Here is a 25,266-nt window from a genome sequence, read left to right on the forward strand (position 1 = left end):
CGTTTTAAAGTTTATAGTAACACCACAAAATGTTTTCCATTCTGAGTTTTTATAAAGTACAGCAGTATCCTTCTAACAAGAAATGGAAGATGCCATTTCTTTTTTATTATTTTCTTCCATTTATGGGTTGACCACCCTTGAAATGATGTGAGCACGGAGTGTAAATCTTTATTAGCATTCTGTGCTAGTGGCTAAAGCCTTAGGATATTATCTATTAGTGTACCTCATATTTTTTTTTTTTTTTTTTTTTTGAGACGGAGTCTCGCTCTGTCGCCCAGGCTGGAGTGCAGTGGCCAGCTCACTGCAAGCTCCGCCTCCCGGGTTCACGCCATTCTCCTGCCTCAGCCTCCCGAGTAGCTGGGACCACAGGCGCCGCCACCTCGCCCGGCTAATTTTTTGTGTTTTTAGTAGAGACGGGGTTTCGCCGTGTTAGCCAGGATGGTCTCGATCTCCTGACCTTGTGATCCGCCCGTCTCGGCCTCCCAAAGTGCTGGGATTACAGGCTTGAGCCACCGCGCCCGGCCTGTACCTCATATTTTTAAGGCTGCACTTTGGTGAGATTTGTAAGACAAACCGTCTCTTTGTTTTCATTTCTAGTAAATTATAAACAAGAAATTTAAATCAAATGCACAAGTAGAGTTAATAAAGCTATATATATATGATAATGTTTTACGTAATTGAAAACATTTTAAAGAAATGCTGAATTGTTTATACAATATTTTTTAAAAGTTAATGTTAAATTTTTTCAAGGAGGACTTGCTGCGTTTAAAGAAGCAAATGAGAGTATTTTGTCAGATATGTCAACATTACCTGACCAACGTGAATACTACTGTTAAGGAACAGGTTAGTAATTACTATAGATGGTAATCTTTTTGTAAGCAACTTTTATAAAATCTGAACTAATGTAGAAAGTTTAAATAATACTAAGATTGAGCGAAGCAGAAATATCTTGTATCTGCCTATGTGTACTATACTAAAAAAATAGGTCAATATATTGGACTTGTGCATAATAAAATTGATTAATTTCATGTGGGGTTTATAATTGCATTATAGATTACCCTTCTAGTTAATTTATGTTGTTGTTCCTTTATGACACATGGTAAACAGACTTCTTCATACAAATTATAGATGTATGAAATTAACAAAAAGTCATTCCTGAAAGCAACTAATATAACAAGTTTGCTCCAGGATAGAAAAGTCCACGAGGGTTTGTTCTCTGAGAATATCAAATGTTGGCATTCTCGCTCATCCTGATCTTTCTGTGGACCTTGTCTGAAATAAACATTTATAGTCACTCTTCCAAGTGTTAACCTTCCCAGCCCATATGCCTTCATGCTTCCATTACTTCCAACCTTTTCAGTTCTGGAAATAGACTGTTAACCTGGTTTGATCCTAGAACTAACGTCATGTTCAGTTCTAATTCTCTAATTGAGAGGATTAAGCTTCGTTGGAAACATGCTTTTCAAATGCTTTTATGGGAAGATGTTTTCACAAGCATTTCATAATAACTATTAATATGGTATAGTCAAAAGGATTATGGTGATTTCAAGGTTTGCAACCATTTCATACAGCTTAACCTTTGTTTTTTCAGGTAGAATCCCAATAGTCAACCTGACTATGATTTTTGGACACTGTGATATGTTCAAATATACCAGCCCTTTTGTTTGGCACTTGTTTTTATTTAATTAAAAAGTTCCGAAGCTAATTTTAATAAAACATATTTGGATTTCTATAGTTTAAAATGTCCATTCAGTGCCCAGCTGTTAGTCTCTTTTTTTTGTATTTCCATCTCTCTCTTGTCCCTACCATACATATATGCTTGGTCACACATGAATTAGAAGGTATTCAATGGCCAAGATGCAGTTACTGAATTTTGCTTTTTTTTCTTTTTTCCAAAAATATGAAGTATATAGCTATAACTGTTACATTGCTGAATTCTTTCCAATTTTATATGTGTTGTTTTGAACTATAGCAATAAAGGGTGTGGTACTTTAATTTTCATCTCTATAATTCAGATGAAAGGAACAAGATTTCTGATGGTAGTAAATTGAATTTAGATTTAAACTCTTGGAATAGGATTTTAATGACATGCACGGATCCAAACCTAATGCATGAAATATTACTTTATATTGGCATGGGACACCAAGTTATTCAGCATAATAATCCCTATTTTTACAGCATTAACACATTATCCTTGTGGGTTATCCTGTGTAACTGCCTATATAATCCCTTGCTCAGGCCATAGAGGTTAATTATTTAGTTATTAAACAGCTTGTGTGCCCAGTCTTCCCAACAGCTTCCCAGAATGTGTCCTGGTCAGCTCACTTGATTTGCCAGTTCAGCTAATTAGTAAATATCATCATACTTAATACTTTATATCCTTACTCTTTATGTTGCAAGTTTTTGTAAACTGAAATATGCTAATAGGTATAAATTACTACTATAGTAGTTAGGAGAAGAGACTGAAGGAAGGGGTAAAAACATAAAGAGAAAAAGTAAATATGGTTGGTACCAAAATGGCAAAACTGTTAGTAAGATCTACTTTGTGCTCTGTATTATATTGTCTTTCCAGGAATGGGCTTCCTTTAAATGTATTTTCTGGTTTACTTTGTGACCCTAAATTTCTATTTTCATTACCCCTTCCCAACAAATAATTAACTAGTCTGTGACTCCATTTAAAACCCGTGGCAGAGTTTTTATTAAGCTCCTTGAGATACAACTTCAGCCTTATGTTTATTATAATATGTTCAGGTTTACCTGATAAATAGTAAGCAGCCCCGTATCTGGTTATGTTTTCTCTACTTAATCAGTACACGTGTGAACAATGAGAGTACTTAGTAAGTACCACAGATTTTGTGATCTCTATTCTAATACTTACCTCTTTAATGTTTTTTCTTCTGTAGAATGAAGAATGGTACCAAGTTTATACATTATTTCATGTTTGAGAATGAATACCTTGGGGCATTGCAATATAGAGCAAAGTAGGGGATTTGGAGTTAGAAAACCTGAGTTTGAGTCCTGACCCTGCATGTTTTGGTAGTGTGTAACATATTGTACAAGTCACTTAATGTTGCTGAAAATTTAAAAAAAAAATTGTGAAATTTGCAGTTAGTAAAGCATTATGCAAATATATATACTTCTCAGCTTTAGAATCTTAGGAAAATACTAAACATTGATTTCTCTTAAGATTTTTAAATATAGAAAGTTGGATTCTGTTTCTGTGTTAAATATGTAAATTATTTGTGGCAGTTAGTGAGAAATCTTGGATTATAGCATGCTTTCCTCTTTTTTTTTTTTTAAATAGGCCTTCACTATTCTGTGTGATATTTTGATGATCTTCAGCCATCAGATTATGTCAGGAGGGCGTGACATGTTAGAGCCATTAGTTTACACCCCTGATTCTTCATTGCAGTCTGAGTTGCTCAGCTTTATTTTGGATCATGTCTTCATTGAACAGGATGATGATAATAATAGTGCAGGTAATTTTATTGCCATCTTTTTATTAAATCTGTGTGTCCACCATAAAATCAAACTTAAGTAACAATGATGTACATTGGTGCACTAGAATGTATTTTATCCTTAAAAACGTGAAACACAGGTATATATTCCAGTGCACTAGAATATATTTTATCCTTAAAAACGTGAAACACAGGTATATATTCCAGCACATTTATGTTCATTTTTTGTACTATTGTGAAGAAAATGTGATGTTGCAGAGTATAGGCTCTCAAGTCAGATCTCTGCTTCTCACTAGCACTGAGCCTGTTTTCTAATTTCTAACTACCTCATAAAACTGTTAAAAATCGAGCCAAATGACTAGTACAGTGCCTGGACATATAGCAGGTACTCAATAAAATTTACTCCCTCTTGCCCTTATTTATTGGTAATACCAATATGCAGATAATTTGGGAAGAATCAAGTATTTATGTTACTTTTTGTTGTGTACTTGTATACCATAGGTTTTTTTTTAAATTTTGGGAGTATTAATGTGATTTCTGAATGTTAGAAAAATGTTTGAAACTGCTATGTAAAAGTCTGGGGCAGTATAGAATGTTCACAGGAAAAGAATCAAACCAGCCTCACCTAGTGTTAAGTTACTCTTCACACCCTAATTGTTTACACACCCTAATTGCCTACTTGAGCATGAAGTCATGGAAAAGAAGTGATATTTGGTGGCGTCTTTCTGGGTTTGTTTTTAGTTTGAAGGTATATTTTTTGTTTATTTTTTAGAAACAGAGTCTCACTCTGTTGTCTAGCCTGGAGTACAGTAGCATTATGATAGCTCACTGCACCCTCAAACTCTGACCAAAGCAATCCTCCCATCTTAGCCTCCTGAGTAGCTAGGACTACAGGTGGTGTGCCACCGTGCTTGGCTAATTTTTTGTAGACATGGAGTCTTGATATGTTGCCCAGGCTGGTCTTGAACTCCTGGCCTCCAGTGATCCTCTTGCCTTGGCCTCCCAAAGTGTGAAGTTATACTTAAAGGAAAATACAACATCAACATGTGTATATCCATACTGATGTATCACTGCATATCAGGGTGTAAATAAACAGGTAATTCTGTATACGGCATGTAGCTTATTTTTAGCAATAGAGAGCTTTGTGCTCACATACTGAAAACTTACTCTGAACACAAATGAGAAACCCAGAGTTGCCCAAACAGTTGTCAGAATCCATGTAGTGAAGGTTATATACTTTGAGTTTTTCATCTGTTACTCTAAGCTATTGGCTTAGTTATGCTTTTATTCATAATATTGACATTTATTGGTCAGCAGGCAGTTTACTAGATGGTATGGATATGAAAAGATGAAACAAGGTATCATCCTTCAAGAATTAAATTCAGGTTGAAAAGAACCAAGTAATTATAGTGCAATTTTTTTTTTTTTTTTTTTTTTTTTGAGGTGGAGTCTCGCTCTGCCACCCAGGCTGGAGTGCAGTGGCACAATCTTGGCTCACTGCAACCTCCGCCTCCCAGGTTCAAATGGCTTTCCTACCTTAGCTTCCCAAGTAGCTGGGAGGCTACTCGTGTCAACCACCACACCCAGCTAATTTTTCTTTTTCTTTTTTTTTTTCTTCTTCTTTTTTTTAAAATTTGTTGTTTTATGTTATGTTATGTTATGTTATTTTAGTAGAGACAGAGTTTCACCATGTTGGCCAGGCTGGTCTTGAACTCCTGACCTCAGGTGATCTGCCCGCCTCGGCCTCCCAAAGTACTGGGATTACAGGTGTGAGCCACTGTGCCTGGCCTATAGTGCAATTTTTGATAAGTAATGGAGACATGTACAAAGTGTTTTGGGCATGTAGAGTAAGTTCTCACTGATCTGCAGGTATTGAAGCATCTTTTGAGAAGCTAACATCTGAAATTAATCCAAAAAGTGAATAGGACTTTATAAAACATCTTTTTTTTTTTTTTTTTTTTTTTTAAACTTCTAAAACGTCTATGAGAAAGCACAATTGGATTCTAAAACCTGATACAAAATAAGTTTTGGTACATAACCCTTTTGTTAATTTGGGGCTGCCTTAGCTTCATTTAGTCCATGGGGAATTGAATTAGAGTACGCTTGCCAAAACTCTTGACCACCTAGGAGCTTCCTAGAATTACCCACAGCATCTTATCTCCTTGGACTTTGTGTGTGTGTGGTGGGGGGGTCTCACTCTGTCACCCAGGTTGTGGTGTGGACTCCATATAGCTCATCGCAGCCTAAATCTCCCAGGTACAAATGATTCTCCCACCTCAGTCTCTGGAGTAGCTGGGACTCAAGCCTGTGCCACTCTGCCTGGCTAATTTATTTAATTTTTAGTAGAGACGAGGTCTTGCTGTGTAGCCCAGGGTGGTTTCCAACCCTGGGCTCAAGCAGTCCTCTCATCTTGGCTTCTCAACGTGCTGGGATTACAGATGTGAGCTACTGTACCTGGCACTATTTTCACTTTTAAAATGAAGTGCATTCTAGTCCAATGGAAGAGTAGAAAATATAACAGATTTTTACATAACCATTCTATCAGTCTTTGTCAAATTTAGCTGTATTTGTTTTAGGTTTTTTTAAAGAAATAAAAGTACAGTTACAAAAGAAGCCCTCATTTGTATTCCTCCCTTATCCCGTTATCCTCCCCTTTTCCCTAGAGATAACTGCTACCCCAAATTTGTTGTTTATTACACCTTTGCATTTTGGTTTTATTTTACTAAGAATTTGTATCTGTTAAAAATACATAGTTCATTTATTCTTGCTAACTTCCATGTAAATGATATTATGTTGAACCTTTTGCAATTTGCCTTTTGTCTTATTTTTAAAATATGAAATGAGATCTTGCTATATTGCCCAGGCTGGCCTCAACCTCCTGGCCTCAAACAGTACTGTTGCCTCAGCCTCCTCAGTATCTGAGATTATAGGCACACACCACTGCAACCAGTGCAATTTTCTTTTTTGAATTTACATTCCTGAGATAAAACAGTGTTGACATGTGGCTAGAATTCATTCATTCTGACCAGTATTATATGATACAAGTTAACAACAGTTTATCCATTTTCTTATTTTTAGACATTTAGGTTATTTCTACTTTTTCCTCAATTAAAATTGTGTTACAACAAATATTTCAATGCTTAGCTCCTTGAGCACATGTGTAGTTCTTTTCTAGTGTATACCTGAATGGAATTGCTAGATTATATAGTGTGTGTGCATCTTGCCAAAGTGGTTGTAGTATTTTACCCTCCTTTCAGCAGCATATGATAATTTCCATTGTTACTCATCCTCACCTAACATCTAGTATTGTAGACCCTTGCATATTGTATTTGTTAGCCCACATCAGATTAGAAAGGGAGAGGAAAATAGGGAATGCTCCTAGAGGCATTTCATTTGACAATACATAATAATAATGGCAGCTGACACTTAATGAAAGGCCCAGTGTGTTAGGTACTTCTTTGCATTCCTTAATATCCACAAGAGAAAAAGTTGGCTAATTATTGACAAGCAGTTAGTGGAGGAAAATAAAAATCAGGACTTAAACACTTTTAATATCATAGGATAGTTTAGTCTTTAGAGGGAAAATGTCTGTATGTCATTGGAAACAATGTCATGTAGAAATTGTCCATTATAGTGACAGAGCTATTAAGAAAAGGTTACTTTATGTATTCAGTGTAATGATATGTCTTAGGTGTCTAAGCAAATAGTGTTGCATCTTGGGACATATATTTGAGATATAACTTTCTCTGATGGTCTGTCTTAAACAAATTCTTACTCTTAAAATTTGGTTTTAGTTTACTAGAAGTTATCAAAGATTACCAGAGACAAGATGAAAAATTAATTAAATGAAAGAACATTCTTACTATACATAAAATAGTTTTTGATATTGAGAACCTTATGTTGGAGCTGATAGGATATGTGCAGACTGTTCACCAGAGGAATTATAAATGGCTAATAAACATAAACAATTTTAACTTCATTTAACATGGGATAGTGTTGTTGTTGTTGTTGTTGTTTTAGATGGAGTTTCACTCTTGTTGCTCAGTCTGGAGTGCAGTGGCGTGATTTTGGCTCGCTGCAACCTCCACCTCCTGGGTGCAAGCGATTCTCCTGCCTCAGCCTCCCAACTAGTTGGGAGTACAGGCGCGTGCTACCACACCCAGCTGATTTTTGTATTTTTAGTAGAGGTGGGGTTTCACCATTTTGGCCAAGATGGTCTCGAACTCCTGACCTCAGATGATCCACCTGCCTTGGCCTCCCAAAGTGCTGGGATTATAGGAGTGAGCCACTGCGCCCGGCCCGGGATAGTGGTTTTTTTTTTTACAAGTAATTTCATTTGTAAAATCTCTCCAGAGGGAAAAATTTTTTATGTAGCTTTTTTTTAAATATAAAAAGCTTCATCCAGTTTTATTTACAGTATCCAATAAGTAAAAACAATTATTTGGCATTACTTGGAGGCTGCAGTGGGGCTTCCCTGACTATGAATTTGGAAATAAGTTTGTCTTCTTGAGAATTGAATGTCAAGATTTCACATAATGGATCAGAGTAGAAATATGCAAGATTATTTTAAAAAGACAAAATGGTTTCTGGGGCCTGTCTAGCAGAATATATGTACAAAGGAGGACTCTTATAGCCAGATTTTTGGGGTTTGAAGTAAGTGGGATCATCCTCGTAAGGGATAGGAGAAATTCTGAGGTTGGCAGTGTTCAGGAATCTAGGAGCCTTAACTAACAGACATTGAATGTGCAGATTTTGTTAACAAACTATCCTGCTAGGGAAGTAGATGAATGTTAGGCAAGTTTAGCCTGACTTCACTAGGTGAATGTAGAATATGAACAAATAGAGTGATTCAATTCCATTTGTTCTGATCATTATTTGATGTCACAAAAATGTAGTCTATTGGAATAAATTATGAATGTTTATAATTTTAATTTTAATGTTTTTCCCTTTTCAAATTATCTTACAAAAGCATGTTTTATAGTGAGAATTTAAAAAATACATGGTTGAAATAAAATACAAGATGGCTTAATGTTTGGGACTTTTTCTGTAGATGGTCAGCAAGAGGATGAAGCCAGTAAAATTGAAGCTCTGCACAAGAGAAGAAATTTACTTGCAGCATTTTGTAAGCTAATTGTATATACTGTGGTGGAGATGAATACAGCTGCAGATATCTTCAAACAGTATATGAAGGTAAAGTTGAAAATGGATAGCAAGATAGTTTTAAAATGCAACACTGGTTTTTATACATGGCTGCCATTGAATTATTTAAGTGGTAAATTACATTTCTAGTGTAAAAGAGTTGTATTTAAAATATTTAATGTTTTCAGTAACATTTCCTTATACCTCTACTCCAATTAATGGACATTGTGGGTTTATTATGTTCATTTGCATTTGGAATATTAGAGATGGCCTCTTAATTTGTCACTATCAGAAATAGCATTTATGATTCAGTTTAAGATAATAGGATGGCATCCTCCTCTGCTTGATGTAGCATTAAAAAGAATTTCAGGAGTCAGAAAACTTGGGTGGTAGTTTTGGCTTGGTTACTATGCATTTTGCAACCTTGAATAACTCCAAACATTTTGCATCCTGACTACCTTTATCTGTTCCACTATGATTGTTAAGGTTCCCACCTTTGGTTCTCAAAGTCTGACTTGATTCACCATAGGTTATTCATAATTTTCATAACTGTATGTGAGGTTTTGTAAGTTAAAAGTAATAATAAACAGGATATTGTTGATTATACTAAGAGAATGTGACTAAATATGGTAAGATAGCTTTAAAAATCCTTCCTCAACTAAAATCTAATTATAAATGTAAACTTTTTAAAGCCTTTGCTTTCAATAAATAAAATATGTAATATATTAAAACTTAGTTAATCCTCTCTGGAATATTTTGCTACTTGAACTCTAATATCATTGAAAATTATTTTGGAACTTAAATCATTTGGGATGATAATTACCAGTTTTTGTTTTGTTTTGTTTTTAAACTAAGGTTGTTTATGAAGTTATTTAACAACTTTTAAAGTTTTAGGTATTCTAAAGTCACTTATTTGTCATAGGGACATGGTTATTCTGTTATCTTTGATAATTGTTATTGTACGTGTTTGAAACACAATCTTAAATTAGGAAAAAATTTCATGTGCCATGTGTATTGTAAATGTCATATAAACAACTTTTCTTTTAAAAGTTGTTTATATGCTTTCCTTTTAAAAGTTGTTTATAGACTGTTAGATTCTACAAGCCAAATTAATAGTTTTAAACTGCTCATGGCCTGTACCCAGTATCAATGAATTAGTTATAAGTATAACTGAGATTATATTCATTGTTTTACAAAGAGAATTTTGTTTGTATATTTTGTGTTACTTCTGAAAATCTGCATAACCTAAGTGTTCTTTTAGTCACTATACCTTCTTTATTTTAAACCAAGTCTGGAGCTGAATTTGATTAGATCTTAACGGTTTTGTATATATGATTTTACTGAAGTTAGGGATTGTATGCTTAGAAATGATCTTTAGGTTTCAGTAACATTCTTTCCTGCCTTCGAAGGCATAATTTTGGCCAAATACATACTTTGTTATGTGTTTACATGACTAACCTAAAATTAGTCTTATTGTCCAGTGGTTTTAAGAGATAAAGCTCTAATTTGTACAAATTTCTTTTCAGTATTATAATGACTATGGAGATATCATCAAAGAAACAATGAGTAAAACAAGGCAGATAGACAAAATTCAGTGTGCTAAGACCCTTATTCTCAGTCTGCAACAGGTAAGCATTAAGAGTACCAACTTTAGCTAACACAATTAACACCTAATAGCAAACTAAGGTAGCAGTTGAAATTGGGCAAAGGGTGCAATAGACAATTTATAAAAGTAGAAATACAAGAGAGTGCAAGTGAGATTATTTTTTTGCTTTCAAACTGTCAAGATTGGCAAAACCTATAGGTGTCTAAGGTATGGAGGAAATATAGATGTGGTAGGCAATTGGGCAATTTATGTAAAAATATATAATGTGTATGCCATTTGAGGCAGCAGTTCTACTTTTTAAATCTACTCTTTTATGCAAGGTGATAAAAAGACAAGTTTGCAAAAGTTGATATACAAAGTTATATATTGCAACATTGTTTACAGCAAGTAAGACATAATCTAAAAGTCTATCAGGATATTAGATAAATTTACTGTATAGTACATTTCTGCAATGACTATTGTACAGCACTTAAACTTAGTGTAGATCTATATTCGTTAATGTATAAAGAGCTTCATAATCACAAAATATATTAACAGTGGTTAACTTGCTTTGGTAGATTTCATGTTGAATTCTACTTTTTTCTCTGTATATTTCCAAACTTATTTTTGTGAGCATATATTAATTTTATAACTAAAACACAATAGTTTTGGCCAGGTGTGGTGGCTCATGCCTGTAATCCCAGTGCTTTGGGAGGCCGAGGTGGGCGGATCACCTGAGGTCAGGAATTCGAGACCAGCCTGGCCAACATGGGGAAACCCCGTATCTACTAAAAAAACAAAAATTAGCTGGGCACGGTGGTGTGCACCTATAATCCCAGCTACTTGGGAGGCTGAGACACGAGAATTGCTTGAACCTGGTAGGTGGAGGTTTCAGTGAGCCAAGATCGTGCCACTGCACTCCAGCCTGGGTGACACAGTGAGACTCTGTCTCAAAACAAACAAACAAACAAAAAAACCAATAGTTTTCATTTTGGCAGTGTTGAGGCAGTTTAATTAGGTAAAATTATCCACTTAGTATGCTTTTGTCTTTGGAGACAAAATTTGCATGCAAAAGATAACCCATTCCAACTTAATGAACTTTCTTTTAAGAAATACAGATAGGAATGTTCTTAATTTTATTTGAGAATTTGAATTTTCTCTATTAAAATTAACAAAATGTAGGCTGGGTGTAGTGGCTGATGCCTGTAATCCCAGCACTTTGGGAGGCCAAGGTAGGGAATTGCTTGAGCCCAGGAGTTCAAGGCTAACCTGGGCAACATAGCAAGAGCCCATCTCTACAGAAAATGAAGAAAGAAAAATAAATAAAATTTAAAAGGTTGAAAGATGGCATTTAAAAAATAACTTTTGCTATAAAGTAATAGCTGCTAGCTGTAGAAAGTTTAGAAAATATAAAAAAGGAACAAATGCAGATTATCCTTAATGTTTTCACTTTACAATAACCTTTTTATTTTTTAATGGCCTTGTTACTCTTTTTTATGCCTACATGAAATCTGAAATTTTAACAAAAATTAAATTGTGCATTCCATTTTGTAAGACTGCATTTTAATACTAATAAACAATGAACACATTTATGCCATTAAATAATTTCCTCAGCACCTTTTTTTTTTTTTTTTGGAGCAGGAGAGGTTCATTTATTTTTTTTCTAGATTTTTGTGAAGGTATAATTGAAAAGTAAGAATTCTGTGTACTTAATGGTGTACAGCATGTTTTGATATGTATGCATTGTGAAATGATTAAATTTAGCTAATTAACATAAACATTACATCACATACTTACTTACTTGTGTTAAGAACATTGAAGACCAACTGTCCTAGCAGTTTTTAGACAAACAAAACAGTACGTTACTCTTAACTATGGTCACCATGCTATACAATAGATCTTCAGAACTTACTTATCCTGTCCTACTGAAACGTTGTTCCCTTTGACCAAAGTCTCAGCCTCCCCCAACCCCCAGTCCCTGACAACCACCTTTCTATTCTCTGCTTTTATGAATGCAGATATTTCCTCAACATTTGGATTTCATTTTCTCTGGGTGTATACCCAGAAGTCTTCCTCAGTTTAAAAAGTTGACACATGGCCAGGTGTGGTGGCTAACGTGTGTAATCCAAGCACTTTGGGAGGCCAAGGTGGGCAGATCACGAGGTCAGGAGTTCGAAAGCAGCCTGGCCAATATGGTGAAACCCCGTCTCTACTACAAAAATTAGCTGGGCTTGGTGGCACACGCCTGTAATCGCAGCTACTCAGGAGGCTGAGGCAGGAGAATCGCTTGAACCCGGGAGGTGGAGGTTGTGGTGAGCCAAGATCATGCCACTGCACTCTAGCCTGGGTGATAGAGCAAGACTCTGTCTCAAAAACAAAAACAAGTTGACACATAATTGTACATATTTATGGGGTATACATAGTGATGTTTTGACACAGTGTATAGTTAACCAAAGCAGGATGATTAGCATATCCATTTTGACGACTATATAATATTCCATTTTGTAGATGGACCACAATTTAACCAAAGTCTCCTTGTTTATGCTGAGGGTTTTTTTTTTTTTTTTAAACAAGCTTTGCTGTTATAAATAGCACTGAAACATTTTTGTACATAGTATTGTGCATAAATATTATTTCTTTTGGTTCAAGTCCTATAATTAGAATTGCTTTGTCAAAGAAGATTAAAATTCTTAAGCTTTCGCTATTTCATGTTAAGAGTTCTTGATGTGAAGATTCACCACTGAAACGTAAATAACAGAGCATGGTTGCCTAATAATTTGCTGGGGGTTTTTTTCTTTATATTTTTATATGCTGTGTTAATATCCAATTAATACCAGCAGAATAGCATTCTGCCAAAACTAACCTAAAGAGTTTCTGATGTTAATAACAACCTCCAGTTTAAAAATACGAAGTACTACACTTTTGGTCATTTGTATCATGTTTTAGTGTTTTACAATAAAATACAGTGCCTCATTTATTGAACACCTGTATTTTAAATGAAAATGTAGTATTTTAAAAGATGTTAATCTCCAGGTATTAAGAACTTTAACGTGCTTTCTTTCTTTCCAAACAGCTTTTTAATGAAATGATACAAGAAAATGGCTATAATTTTGATAGATCATCCTCTACATTTAGTGGCATAAAAGAACTTGCTCGACGTTTTGCTTTAACTTTTGGACTTGATCAGTTGAAAACAAGAGAAGCCATTGCCATGCTACACAAGTAATTTCCAGATATTTTATTCAGCTCTCATATTTTTTAAGTCATGAAACTTTTTTTTTTTTTTAAATCTAGCACTTTCATTTGGAATAACTAAATTAAATTTATGCTTTATTCTAAATCTCTACCCTATCTCCTTTCTTAATTTTAAAGAACCAGTTACAGTGCTATATCAATTAACAAATGAGTTGGGCCAGGCTTGGTGTTCATGCCTGTAATCCCAGCACTTTGGGAGGCTGAGGCAGGCGGATCACTTGAGGCCAGTAGTTTGAGAATAGCCTGGCCAACATGGTGAAACCTGTCTCTACTAAAAATGGAAAAATTAGCTGGGAGTGGTGGTGTGCACCTCTAGTCCCAGCTACTCGGGTGTGAGAATGGCTCAAATCTTGGAGGCAGAGGTTGCAGTGAGCCGAAATTGCGCCACTACACTCCAGCCTGGGTGACAGAGCGCGAGTCTGTCTCAAAAACAACAGCAAAATGAGTTAGGATTAAAACTCCGTTTATAAACCTTTGTTTAAATTTAAACCATACAAAGTCTATAAATTATGTGAATCAAAGCAGCATAAATTCATCAAGCATTACACATCTTTTATCAACTTTTGTCATGATCTCATTGTCAGATAGAGAAATCTTTGAGGTTTGATTCCTTTGTCTCAAGTTTTTTCTTTGGTTCTGCACTCTTATTTTGTAGTGACCTTTTCCCATTTTTTGATCCACAGCCTTCTTTCCATCTGCATATTTTGTTCCCCTTATCAAAATTGGAAGTCATTTTATTTTATACTGGGCATGTAATTTAGTGATCAATTGCACTTTTAAAGTATGGATACATTTTAGACCTTTAACATAACCAACATTTGTGTATTAAAACCCTTTATCTGTTACCTGTGGGTTAAAGAACCTTGCTTTTGGAGTCTTGGACTCTCCTTCATCCTCTTGCTCATTTAGTTATAAAAGTGTTAACTGTCTCTTTGAGGAAAATTTGCTGCTCTTGTTTAAGTTTTGCTTATACTCCCTCAACTTAATTATTATTATTTTGTTTTTTGTAGAGACAGGGTCTCACCATGTTCACCAGGCTGGTCTTGAACCCCTGGCCTCAAGAGATCCTCCTACTTAAGCCACCGAAAGCATTAGGATTATAGGCATGAACCACCACACCTGGCTTCCTCCCTCAACAACTTTCACTTTGTTCTAAAACTGAAGTTTATTTTTATGCCTGTTAATCCATTAGATGGTAATTGTACATAATATTTAAGGACTACCTATATATTATTTTCAGAAATAATGTCTTTTTTTCATGTAATATCCTTCCTTCGTTTCCTCCTTGATTCTATCTGGATTGTTTTTTACTCAGTTATATATTTGATAGAGTTATAATGTTGGGTTGTTATTTTGATGAATAGAGGTATTTATTGTCACATAAATGTAGTTAAAATGGGCCTTACATGGAGTTTAATTTTAAACTTTACTCTTGAATTGTTCATTACAGATATTTGTGAATTTTTTTTTAACGTTCTATATGTTAGAGTAGGTCTCCTTTATGTCTTGAAAAATACAGATAATGTATTGATCATTATGTGAGAGAATTTATGTTATTTTCTATGGAAAAAGGTACCGATTAAAGAATGTAGATATACCAGACCATGTTCAGACTGAAAGCTAAGTGGTGTGTGTGTGTGTGTGTGTGTGTGTGTGTATTGTTTTAAAGAAAGTAACAGTCACATAAAATGTTAATATATCTGCACTCTTTACAACCTCCTTGTTTTCTGTTCCTCAGATTAAAAGCTTGGCAAAGGAAGTAGCTAGTGAAATTTTCTAAGTTATTGACTTTTTTATTATAGTCCCTCAAATGTTTATTTCAATTATTTCTTTTTTCTTTGCAGAGATGGCATAGAATTTGCTTTTAAAGAGCCTAATCCGCAAGGGGAGAGCCATCCACCTTTAAATTTGGCATTTCTTGATATTCTGAGTGAATTTTCTTCTAAACTACTCCGACAAGACAAAAGAACAGTGTATGTATTTGCTGGAAATGTCCTATTTAATTTCATTTTGGGATTCTTAAGGGCAATTGTTATACTTGGTTTCTCTCCTTTCTACTCACACACAGAATTGTAGGATTGCATTAATACACGAAAAAGTTTATACTTCAGTAACTTTATAATTTAAGGATTATAACTATGTTTTATGCATAATAAATACTCTATTTTAATATTGTGAGTTTTCCTCCAGTATAGTTGTAGCTTTTGAGGTATAATTTGAATACTTTATGTATTATTTAAGGGACTGGACTCACTATGTTGCCCAGACTGGCTTTGAACTCCTGGGCTTAAGTGATTTTCCTGCCTTAATCTGAGTAGCTGGGGCTATAGGCATGAACCACTGTGCCTGGCTGCTTTTTGTGTTCTTATTTGCATTTGTGCCTTAACCCAACTAAGGAGGGAGCGTTTGAAAAACAATAATAAAGGCAATCCATCAGGAACATCCTTTAATTCTCAAACAGGGCACTTTTCTGGTTTAGTCTCCTATAATGGTGACTTATAAAAGAGCTCCCAAAATGGATTTAAATTCTCAAAAATCTTCTACCTTTCCTCATGGCTTTGAGGTGTAAAAGGGCAGAAGCATATGGATACCTCATATTATAAATAATCTTGTCTGAAAACCCGCTAGTATTTTGCTTTTAAAGACTATAGACTTTATATGAAATTCTAAAGCAGACAAAACTAATGTATGGTGATAAAAATTACAGTAATGGTTACTTCTAGTATTGGAGAGTTTGAATGGGAACACTAGGGTACTAGAGTTCTGTACCTTTTTTTTTTTGAAACGAAGTTTAGCTCTGTCCCTCAGGCACCATCTCGGCCCACTGCAAACTCTGCCTCCCGGGTTCAAGAGATTCTCCTGCCTTAGCCTCCTGTGTAACTGGGATTACAGGCATGCACCACCATGCCTGGCTAATTTTGTATTTTTAGTAGAGACAGGGTTTCACCATGTTGGCCAGGCTAGTCTCGAACTCCTGACCTCAGGTGATCTGCCCACCTTGACCTCGCAAAGTGCTGGGATTACAGACGTGAACCACCATGCCCTGCCAAGTTCTGTATCTTGTTAGGCATGTGGGTCACACAGGTCTATATTCAGTTGTAAAACTGATACAACAGTGGTCTTAGTTTTATGTGTTCTATTATATATAAATTTATCTCAGTTAAAATTGCATAAGCAGTATTAAATAAAAATTAAAACAATGAAATACCATTTCTCACCTAGCACATTAGGAAAAATTAAGAAGTCTGATAGTGTCAAATAAATATTGCCAAGGATGTGAGGCAGCAGAGCCTTTTATACATTGTTGATGGCAGTACAAGACCATTTTGTGGAGCTTTTTGGCAATGCCTAGTAAAGTTTAAGATTCTCTCTACCTCATGATCCAGTAATTTCATTCATAAGTAGATACCCCACAGAGACTCCTGAATACATGCACAATGAGGCTAATAAAAGAATGATGGCTGTTGGATTGTTTGAAATAGTGGAAAACTCAAAACAAAACAACCTAAACATCCATCAACTGAAAATGGATCAATAGATTTATATATAATGGAATACCATACAATAGTAAAAATGGCTAGATTTCGTTGAGTACAAAGAGCAAAATACAAAACTGTTCTATGATGTTTACAGACAACTATGTATTGAACATATAAAATGTGCTTGGGGGTGATAAATAGTGGTAACCTCTGGGCACGAGGAGGAAGCAAAATGGGGATAGCTTTAGTGCAGGCTACTTATCTGTAATGTCCTATTTAGGTATGTGGTGGGTACATAATTGTAAATCTCTCTGCCAGTGAGTATATTTTGGCTCAAGCTTTGCATCTTGTTGCAGACTTAACAGTTTTTGGAGTGGTAGTCAGTTCATAGGCCACACTTGGAGGGGTACTGTACTACTATATATGACTGAAGTGTATTGTAATACAGAAAGACATACTGGGAGTTGGGTGCGGTGGCTCACACCTGTCATCCCAGCATTTTGGGAGGTCATGGTGGGCAGAGAGTTCGAGAGCGATCTGGCCAACATGGTGAAACCCTGTCTCTACAAAAAGTGCAAAAATTAGGCGTGGTGGTGTGCACCTGTAATCCAAGCTACTCAGGAGGCTGAGGCAGGAGAATCGCTTGAACCTGGGAGATGGAGTTGCAGTGAGCCGAAACGGCACCACTGCACTCCAGCCTCGATAACAGAGTGAGACTATGTCTCAAAAAAAAAAAAAAGAAAAAAGAAAAATGCATACTGAGCAGCTAACAAAGCAGTATGCTTCGTAACTGATGTCTCCTGTTCTCTTTAATGCTGTTCACACTAGTAAATCTGAATTGATAGAAATCAGTCATTACAATGACAGCAAATATTTTAGTTGCACTTTACAGTTAATTGACAAATAATTGTCTTTATTTGAAGCATAATTTAGCCTTATTGAACTCTTGGTGTCAGAGCCTTGGACTTGAATCATGGTTATGCTGCCTCTACTCATTTTTATTACTGTGGGATTACTTCTTAATTTTTATTATCCTTTCTTTCATCACCTGTAAAATTGGGAAAACATTCTTCTCATAGAATTGTAAGAATAGTTAAGGAACCTGAGGAAAAAAAATACCTAGCACATAGTCGTCACATGAACGTTAGTTGAATTTTGATTGCAAAATTACATATAAGCCTTGAGATACTTGGATCCAGGGGTAGATTTATGATTTCCACCAGGCTGAAACTTTTTTGCAGGTAGGAATCATATCATATCCATCTTTGTATCTATTCGTAGTGCCTGGGATGTAATAGGTACTCAGCAAATGTTAAACTGAATGCTCTGAATTATTTCATTTGATGTGAAAATCTTGGCAGAGACAACATTGTTCATTAGGCTGAGTTTGAGTAGTGAAGTAATATGCCCATGCTCACACAACTAGGAGTTAATGTAACCTGCAGATTTCTGTATCGAAGCTAACAGTTTCGATTTCTTTTCAAGGTATGTTTACTTGGAAAAGTTCATGACCTTTCAGATGTCACTCCGAAGAGAGGATGTGTGGCTTCCACTGATGTCTTACCGAAATTCTTTGCTAGCTGGTGGTGATGATGACACCATGTCAGTCATTAGTGGAATCAGCAGCCGGGGGTCAACTGTGCGGAGTAAAAAATCAAAACCATCTACAGGAAAACGGAAAGTGGTTGAAGGCATGCAGCTTTCACTCAGTAAGGATATGATTTGTTTTCTTTATATTTATCCCTCATATTTACCAACTGAATTGTCATTAAGGTTCACCTTATTTTTTATTTGAGATGTGTTCAGTAATAGCTTACAAAATGTGTTCGTTATGTGTAAATGTGCTGTTGTATGCATTTTAGATACATAAACTCAGTTCTCACAACGTTTTGGGTACATCTTCATTTTTCAGATGACAGTACTTGGCACAGAAAGGTTAAGTAACATACTCATGTCACACAGTTAGTAAGTAGGAGAGCCATGCAGTTTCACTCTAGAGTGCCTGCTTTTTAAAATCTGCCACACTGTATGCATAGGGAAATGGACTCAGTATTATGGAGCTAGTTATTACCCAAGAGATCAGATCATCTACTTAAAGTGGAACAACAGATTTAGAGAGGTTGCAACTTCTGAATTTCTATGAAGAGGCCATTAATCATGAAGAACTTCATAGAAATAGAGTGCTATCATATTAGAGGTAGGAATGCATTATGGTGCTTGAAACTCTTAGACTCCTAGCACTCCAGAGTTGGTTCAAAATGGGCCTGGGGACTTTTTTTCTTAGGAATTATTAAACAAATTAGCTTAGCTGTCAACATTTGTCCCAGTTATTATTGTTGAATAGCAAACTACCTCAAAACTTAAGACATAGCCAGGACCATGGTGTCTGGTACCTCAGCTAGGAAGGCTCAAAGGCTGGTGGCTGAAATCATACGGAGGCATCTTCACTTACATATCTGATGCTGGCTGTCACTTGGGACCTCAGCTGTACTATCTGCCAGGACACCTACCTGTGACTTCTCCATGTCAGCATATCACTAGGCTCCAAGAGCAAGTGTCCCAAAAGACCAGAAGTGGAAGCTGCCAATTTCTTAAGGCCTGGGCCCAAAAACTGGCATAGTGTAATTTCTGCCATATTCTATTTGCCAAGCAATCACAGAGATTCTAGGGGAGAGGACATAATTCTCCACCTCTTAATGTGAGAAATGTCAAAGAATTTTGGGGCCATATTTTTAAATTGCCACATAACTCATCAGCTTTCATTTATCATCAAGTGCTTAATGTTTAAAACTTGATTGTCCTATGAATTTTAGTATCTTTTGTCCAGTAGTATAAAGGCATAACCTTATATTTCTAACTTGTACAATTTTACACTGGTTAGTTATATAGTCCCAACATCATAGTTAATAGGGAAATCTCTTTTATTAACCTGGACCAGTTAAAGTAGTTAGGGCCCATGGTTTATAAGTTAAAAGAAACTTTTCTGTTTTTTAAAAACAATGTTATCAAATTAAAAGATGGTGTTTTCTCATATCACTAAATTTTTGAAAGTTTTTATCATTTGAGCTAGTTGTTAATAGTTATAGATGTGTGCTGGGCCATCAAATCTCTCTCTTTTTTAGACATCATGGAAACACATGAATGGGTATTCATATTACAGAAATCTCTCTTTTTTTTTTTAAGACCTCATGGAAACAGATATGAATTGGTATTTATATTACATTTTACAAATAGATTATTAAACCAGATACTTCAGTTTTTACAGGAAGAGTCAATGCTCTCATTCAGGTTTTTGGGGAGAACCATAGAAATTGAGGCGTTAATAAGTTAAGGAAGTTTGAATACTGATAAGTTTGCCAAGTCAATGCAGTTTTGAAGACAATATTGGAGCCTGAATGCAGTAGAACTTAAAGGCTGATATAATTATATTGCAAAATGTGGAGTTTATGTTTAATCTATTATTATAGTATTAGCTATTCATGCATTTTCTTTCCACTCTTATCCCTTAAAACCTTACACACATTTGCAAATATGCATAATCTTTTTTATGTTTTTGATGGAGTTTTACTCTTGTTGCCCAGGCTGGAGTGCAATGGTGTGATGTTGGCTCACCGCAACCTCCCCCTCGCTTGATCAAGTGATTCTCCTGCCTTAGCCTCCCAAGTAGCTGGGATTACAGGCGCCTGCCACTGCGCCTAATTTTTGTATTTTTAGTAGAGATGGGGTTTCACCATCTTTGCCAGGCTCAAACTCCTGACCTTATGATCCACCTGTCTCAGCCTCCCAAAGTACTGGGATTACAGGCATGAGCCACTACACCTGGCCTCATATGTATAATCTTCTAATGAAATAGTTTTCTTCTAAATTCACAACCACAAAGTGCTATTAATTTTTTTCTCCCAAGTCAGTGATTTTAAAAATTACTATTAATTCAGTAACAATTGTACACAAATTTGACTAATTATGGCAACATTTACAGACATTTGAAAAAAGTAGCTTTTGCAGGTGTGAAACCTTTTTTCTTTTTAGTCCAGTGCTTAATATTCATATAGATTTGTGGCCCCCTTGCAGTTGCTCTTACTACCTGCTCAGCGGTCTGCATCCAATAGATTGGGAACCAGTCTCCTATTACTTCCATCCCTGTTACCATGTCTCACTCACCTAGGCCACACAATTAGCCTCCTAACTGGTCTGTTTGTTCACCAGTATTCTGTTTTTAAGTTTACTCCCCACACTGCCACCACATTGACTAAAACATATAACTCACCAAATTACTTCCCTGCCTTAAAACCTTAACAGCAGTTCCTTGTTACATTAGCAGAGCTCACAAGATTTTCCACAATTTGATTCCTGCTTCTTTATCTAGCCTTGTCTTTTACTACTCTTTCAATCTTTGTGCCCCAGGAGTAGCAAACTGTTAGTTTTGAACCATACAAAATTGCCCTTTTTGTAGGTCAAATATTAGCAGATTAATAGGGTTCAGTCGACTGGGTGCAATGTCTCACACTTGTAATCCCAGCACTTTAGGAGGCCAAGGCAGGCAGATCACTTGAGGCCAGGAATTCAAGACCAGCCTGGCCAACATGGTGAAACCCTGTCTGTACTAAAAATACAAAAATTAGCCAGACATGGTAACACATTCCTGTAATCTCAGCTACTTGGGAGGCTGAGGCAGGGGAATTGCTTGAACCCAGGAGGTGGAGGTTGCGGTGAGCCGAGAATTGCCTTAGTTCTTGCTTTATGTTCTTCTCCCTGCCTAGAATAAAAAGCCTTCCTAGCCCAGCTGATACCTACTCTAGTTAGAAGTTGCTTCTGGATAGTTGGCTCTGACCCCTTTCACTGCCCCCATTCCCCTTATGCTTCCCTCTCTCCTTGCATTTGCCACATTGTATTTTAATTGCCTAGTTGTTCTGTGTCTACAACTAGACTCTAAGGCCAGGTCAGGGACTGCCCCTTACATAGGTTTGTGTCCCCCTATTCCTATGACTTGCATGTGGAAAGCAACAGATGTTTATTGACCTGAACAGGTTGTATTAGACACCTGAATAGTCAAAATTAGTGACTAAACCTCGTCGTTAATTTTCTTTTCCAGCTGAAGAAAGTAGTAGTAGTGATAGTATGTGGTTAAGCAGAGAACAAACACTGCACACCCCTGTTATGATGCAGACACCACAACTCACCTCCACTATTATGAGAGAGCCCAAAAGATTACGGCCTGAGGATAGCTTCATGAGTGTTTATCCAATGCAGACTGAACATCATCAAACACCTCTTGATTATAAGTAAGTACATTTGATCATTTTCTGTACTATAACTTTATTAATTACATAGAAAAAGTTAAGTTAAAAGAAGAATAAAATTCTCCTTGAAGCACGCAGGTAACATGGATGTTAGCTCAAAGACAACAAGAGGAAGCAAGGCAACAGCAGGAGAGAGCAGCAATGAGCTATGTTAAACTGCGAACTAATCTTCAGCATGCCATGTAAGTGAGAGTGCCTTATTGTCTGAGTCTAGGAAGTTCACTAATTCATTTTAACATTTTAATGTGTGCCTTATCTAAAAATTTCAGCAAACTCTCTAGAGTAACTTGAGCTGAAATAATCAAGGAACTAAAAATTGGTCTTTCCAACAGAAAAACAAAATATTTTAATTAAAATACTACCCAGTTAGCCAAAGGACCAATCTTAGGTTGATCTGTTGGAAAAGTTTAAATATCAATCCTTGTTTATTTTGGTACACAGCATTAAAAATACAGTTCTGTTACATCCTAATTGATTTTCCCAACCTAGTTCAGGCCCTCATCTCTCACCTGAACTATTATATTAGCTTTCTAACTGGTTTTCTTCCCTCAAATCTCCCATTTATCTTCTCACCAAACCTCTCCCTTCACCCCCCACTCCATCATTCACACTACCATCAAGAATTACTATTCTAGAATAAAAATCTTACCAGGTAACTCTTACTTAAAACCTTTCTGTGACTCCCCATTGCCTGCTGGATAAACTCCAAACTTCCTTAGCTCATGGCATGCAAGATGTTTCAAAATATGGCCGATGGCCCCTGCCACATTTTAGTATGATTTCGTATTCCCTGGCAGCTGGTAAAATCATCATAAAAGAACAAGCTCAGGTGTCACTTTAACTGAAGCTTTGGTCATCTATGCTTCCATAACACTATGTATATCCATATTTCTTATAGCACTTGCCACGTTGTACTGTAAATATTTGTTTATGAGTTTGTCCCGTTTGTCTAGACTGTGAGCTCCTCAAGGGCAGGGACCACATTCATTGCCTGTCAGTGCTTGACACATAAAAGGTGCTAAGTAAATGTTCATTGAATTGAATAAATGTTCAATGCTAAAAAAAATTGAAGTTTATCTTTTAAATACTTTGCTTTTACTGGATTATGTATGATAACTTTATAAATCTTTATAAAATCTTCATTAGCTTTGGCTCTAAAATAAATGGCAGACAAGCAGTCTTTAGATAATTTTTTAAAATGTCTTGATTAGTATATAGGGAAAAGTGTGATGATTATGATTAAGTTTTTGAGTTTGAAAGCATTGTATTTATAATGTGCTATATGTTTTACTGATAGTAGTTGTTACCCTCTTCTTTTTTTAATTCATATTTTGTTCTGTTTTGTTGGTTTTTAGATGTTAAGAATTTTACCTGTTTTTCTTACAAAATGATCATTTACTATGAGTGGTGGCCTGCATAAATTCACTTTAGTTATTATAAGTTCTTATTTTATGCTGGATCCTACAACTAATTTCTTGGCTTCCAACTTGTCACCAGTCCATATATTCCAGAATTCTGCCATGCAATCATTTGGTCTGTATCTCTCCCCATAAAACATTATACCAGTTCCTAAGATCCTATATAATAGCATGTTACTACTGAGTACCATTTTAATTCCCAATTATAGTTAACCGCCCCCCGCCTCCCCCTCCCTCCCCACTGGCAACTACAAGAAATTATCTCAGTTAAATAACTATTACCAGAAGATTCTTTGGTGATTGTACCATAAGTCATCTATTGCGTGGGACTCTAAAGCATTTTCATCTTACAATGATTTTTCTATAATGGTATCTGCCCTATAAATAAAAATACTTCCAAATTATCTTATTTTTCATAGCTCGTATCACATGTATCTTCCTTGTATTTCAAACAAAATGCAGAACAGCTTTCTGATTTTCTGTCACATGGTTCATACAGCACGTATATTCCCTTCACGGTTGCCTCCACAAAATACAGTAAAATTGTCTTTCTACCTAGAATTGTTAGGAAATAAGGACCATTATAAACATATTTGTCCAGGTAACATGGATCAGACATCATACCTTGTTATCTTTATATCTTTTAAGAACCAGCATAGTATTGTGTAAATTGTAAGCATTCGGTAAATAATTGCTGGGGTTTTGGCAACTTTCTTGACTATGGGGGTGTCTTTGGATGAGAAAAGAAGGTAATGTTGGCCAAACTGGGGAAAAACAAGTCCTACTCAGTCTCACAATTATGTTGGCTACTTTATGCTGATCTGGGCTACTTTGTGAACTTAATGTATTCCCCATAATTATGTAATAACATATATAACTCTTGGTCTTAGTTTTTCATTTTAAATTTCTATATATGTCTTAGTTTGAGTTTCATAGGGCACACGAATCTAAGTTTCAGCATGAGTGTTCCTCATTTCTTCCTGAGGCAGAATTAATCCCTTATTTTAGTATGTCCTTAGAACATTTGATGCATAGTTTTCTTGTAATTTTTATCACATTTTGTCATAATTAATTGTTTATCTCTGTTTGCCATAGTAGACTGTAAGCTCCTTGAGGGCAGGAATCATGTCTTAGTCTTATTCATCTTTTTTTTTTTTTTTTTTTTTTTTTAAACATCTATAGGACACAGTAGAAGCCTGTCACATAGTGGGCATTGTGTGAGTGAGTGTGCACATGCCTGGTACACATTAGGTACTGAATGAATGAGGGAGTGATAGGTAAAAGTAGCATTATATATTGATGAAAATATGTGTATTCTGAAAATGTCATTTCTTTGGTCTCTGTTTTATGTTTGTTTATTAATTTGTACCCTGCCGACTTTCAAAAAGGATTTGAGGTATCTTGTATGTTCCCATGTGGGAAATTCTCATTGAATCTTGTATATGGCATATCAGAACTATAAAGCTAAATGTACTGAAGTAATGTAGAATAAACATAACTCCTTAGCATTTTTAGACAAGTGAACATTGGGTTTTGACATCATTGATGACATAATGCCTAATCATTCTCCCTGACCTTTAATTCCATCATTTTCCATTATACTTGAATATAGAGAGCCACATACTGCTGCCT

General features: G+C 35.7%; 1 protein-coding gene across 22 annotated transcripts in view; it reads left to right on the forward strand.

Annotated features, from left to right (window-relative positions):
- STAG2 (STAG2 cohesin complex component) overlaps window positions 1–25,266 on the forward strand; it is a 139,805-nt gene that overhangs the window by 106,245 nt on the left and 8,294 nt on the right. For 13 of the 22 annotated variants that reach the window (XM_005594515.4, XM_005594512.4, XM_074029210.1 and 10 more), the window contains 9 exons: window positions 751–843; window positions 3,305–3,479; window positions 8,509–8,648; window positions 10,124–10,225; window positions 13,256–13,404; window positions 15,282–15,410; window positions 18,402–18,625; window positions 22,009–22,198; window positions 22,288–22,398. In XM_005594515.4, the coding sequence (XP_005594572.1) occupies window positions 751–843; window positions 3,305–3,479; window positions 8,509–8,648; window positions 10,124–10,225; window positions 13,256–13,404; window positions 15,282–15,410; window positions 18,402–18,625; window positions 22,009–22,198; window positions 22,288–22,398 (1,313 nt within the window). The remainder of the gene's footprint in view (window positions 1–750; window positions 844–3,304; window positions 3,480–8,508; window positions 8,649–10,123; window positions 10,226–13,255; window positions 13,405–15,281; window positions 15,411–18,401; window positions 18,626–22,008; window positions 22,199–22,287; window positions 22,399–25,266) is intronic. The other 9 variants (XM_074029208.1, XM_005594516.4, XM_074029213.1 and 6 more) reach the window with 1 other exon arrangement.

This window comes from Macaca fascicularis, chromosome X (genome assembly GCF_037993035.2).
Source record: "Macaca fascicularis isolate 582-1 chromosome X, T2T-MFA8v1.1".
Lineage (NCBI taxonomy): Eukaryota > Metazoa > Chordata > Mammalia > Primates > Cercopithecidae > Macaca > Macaca fascicularis.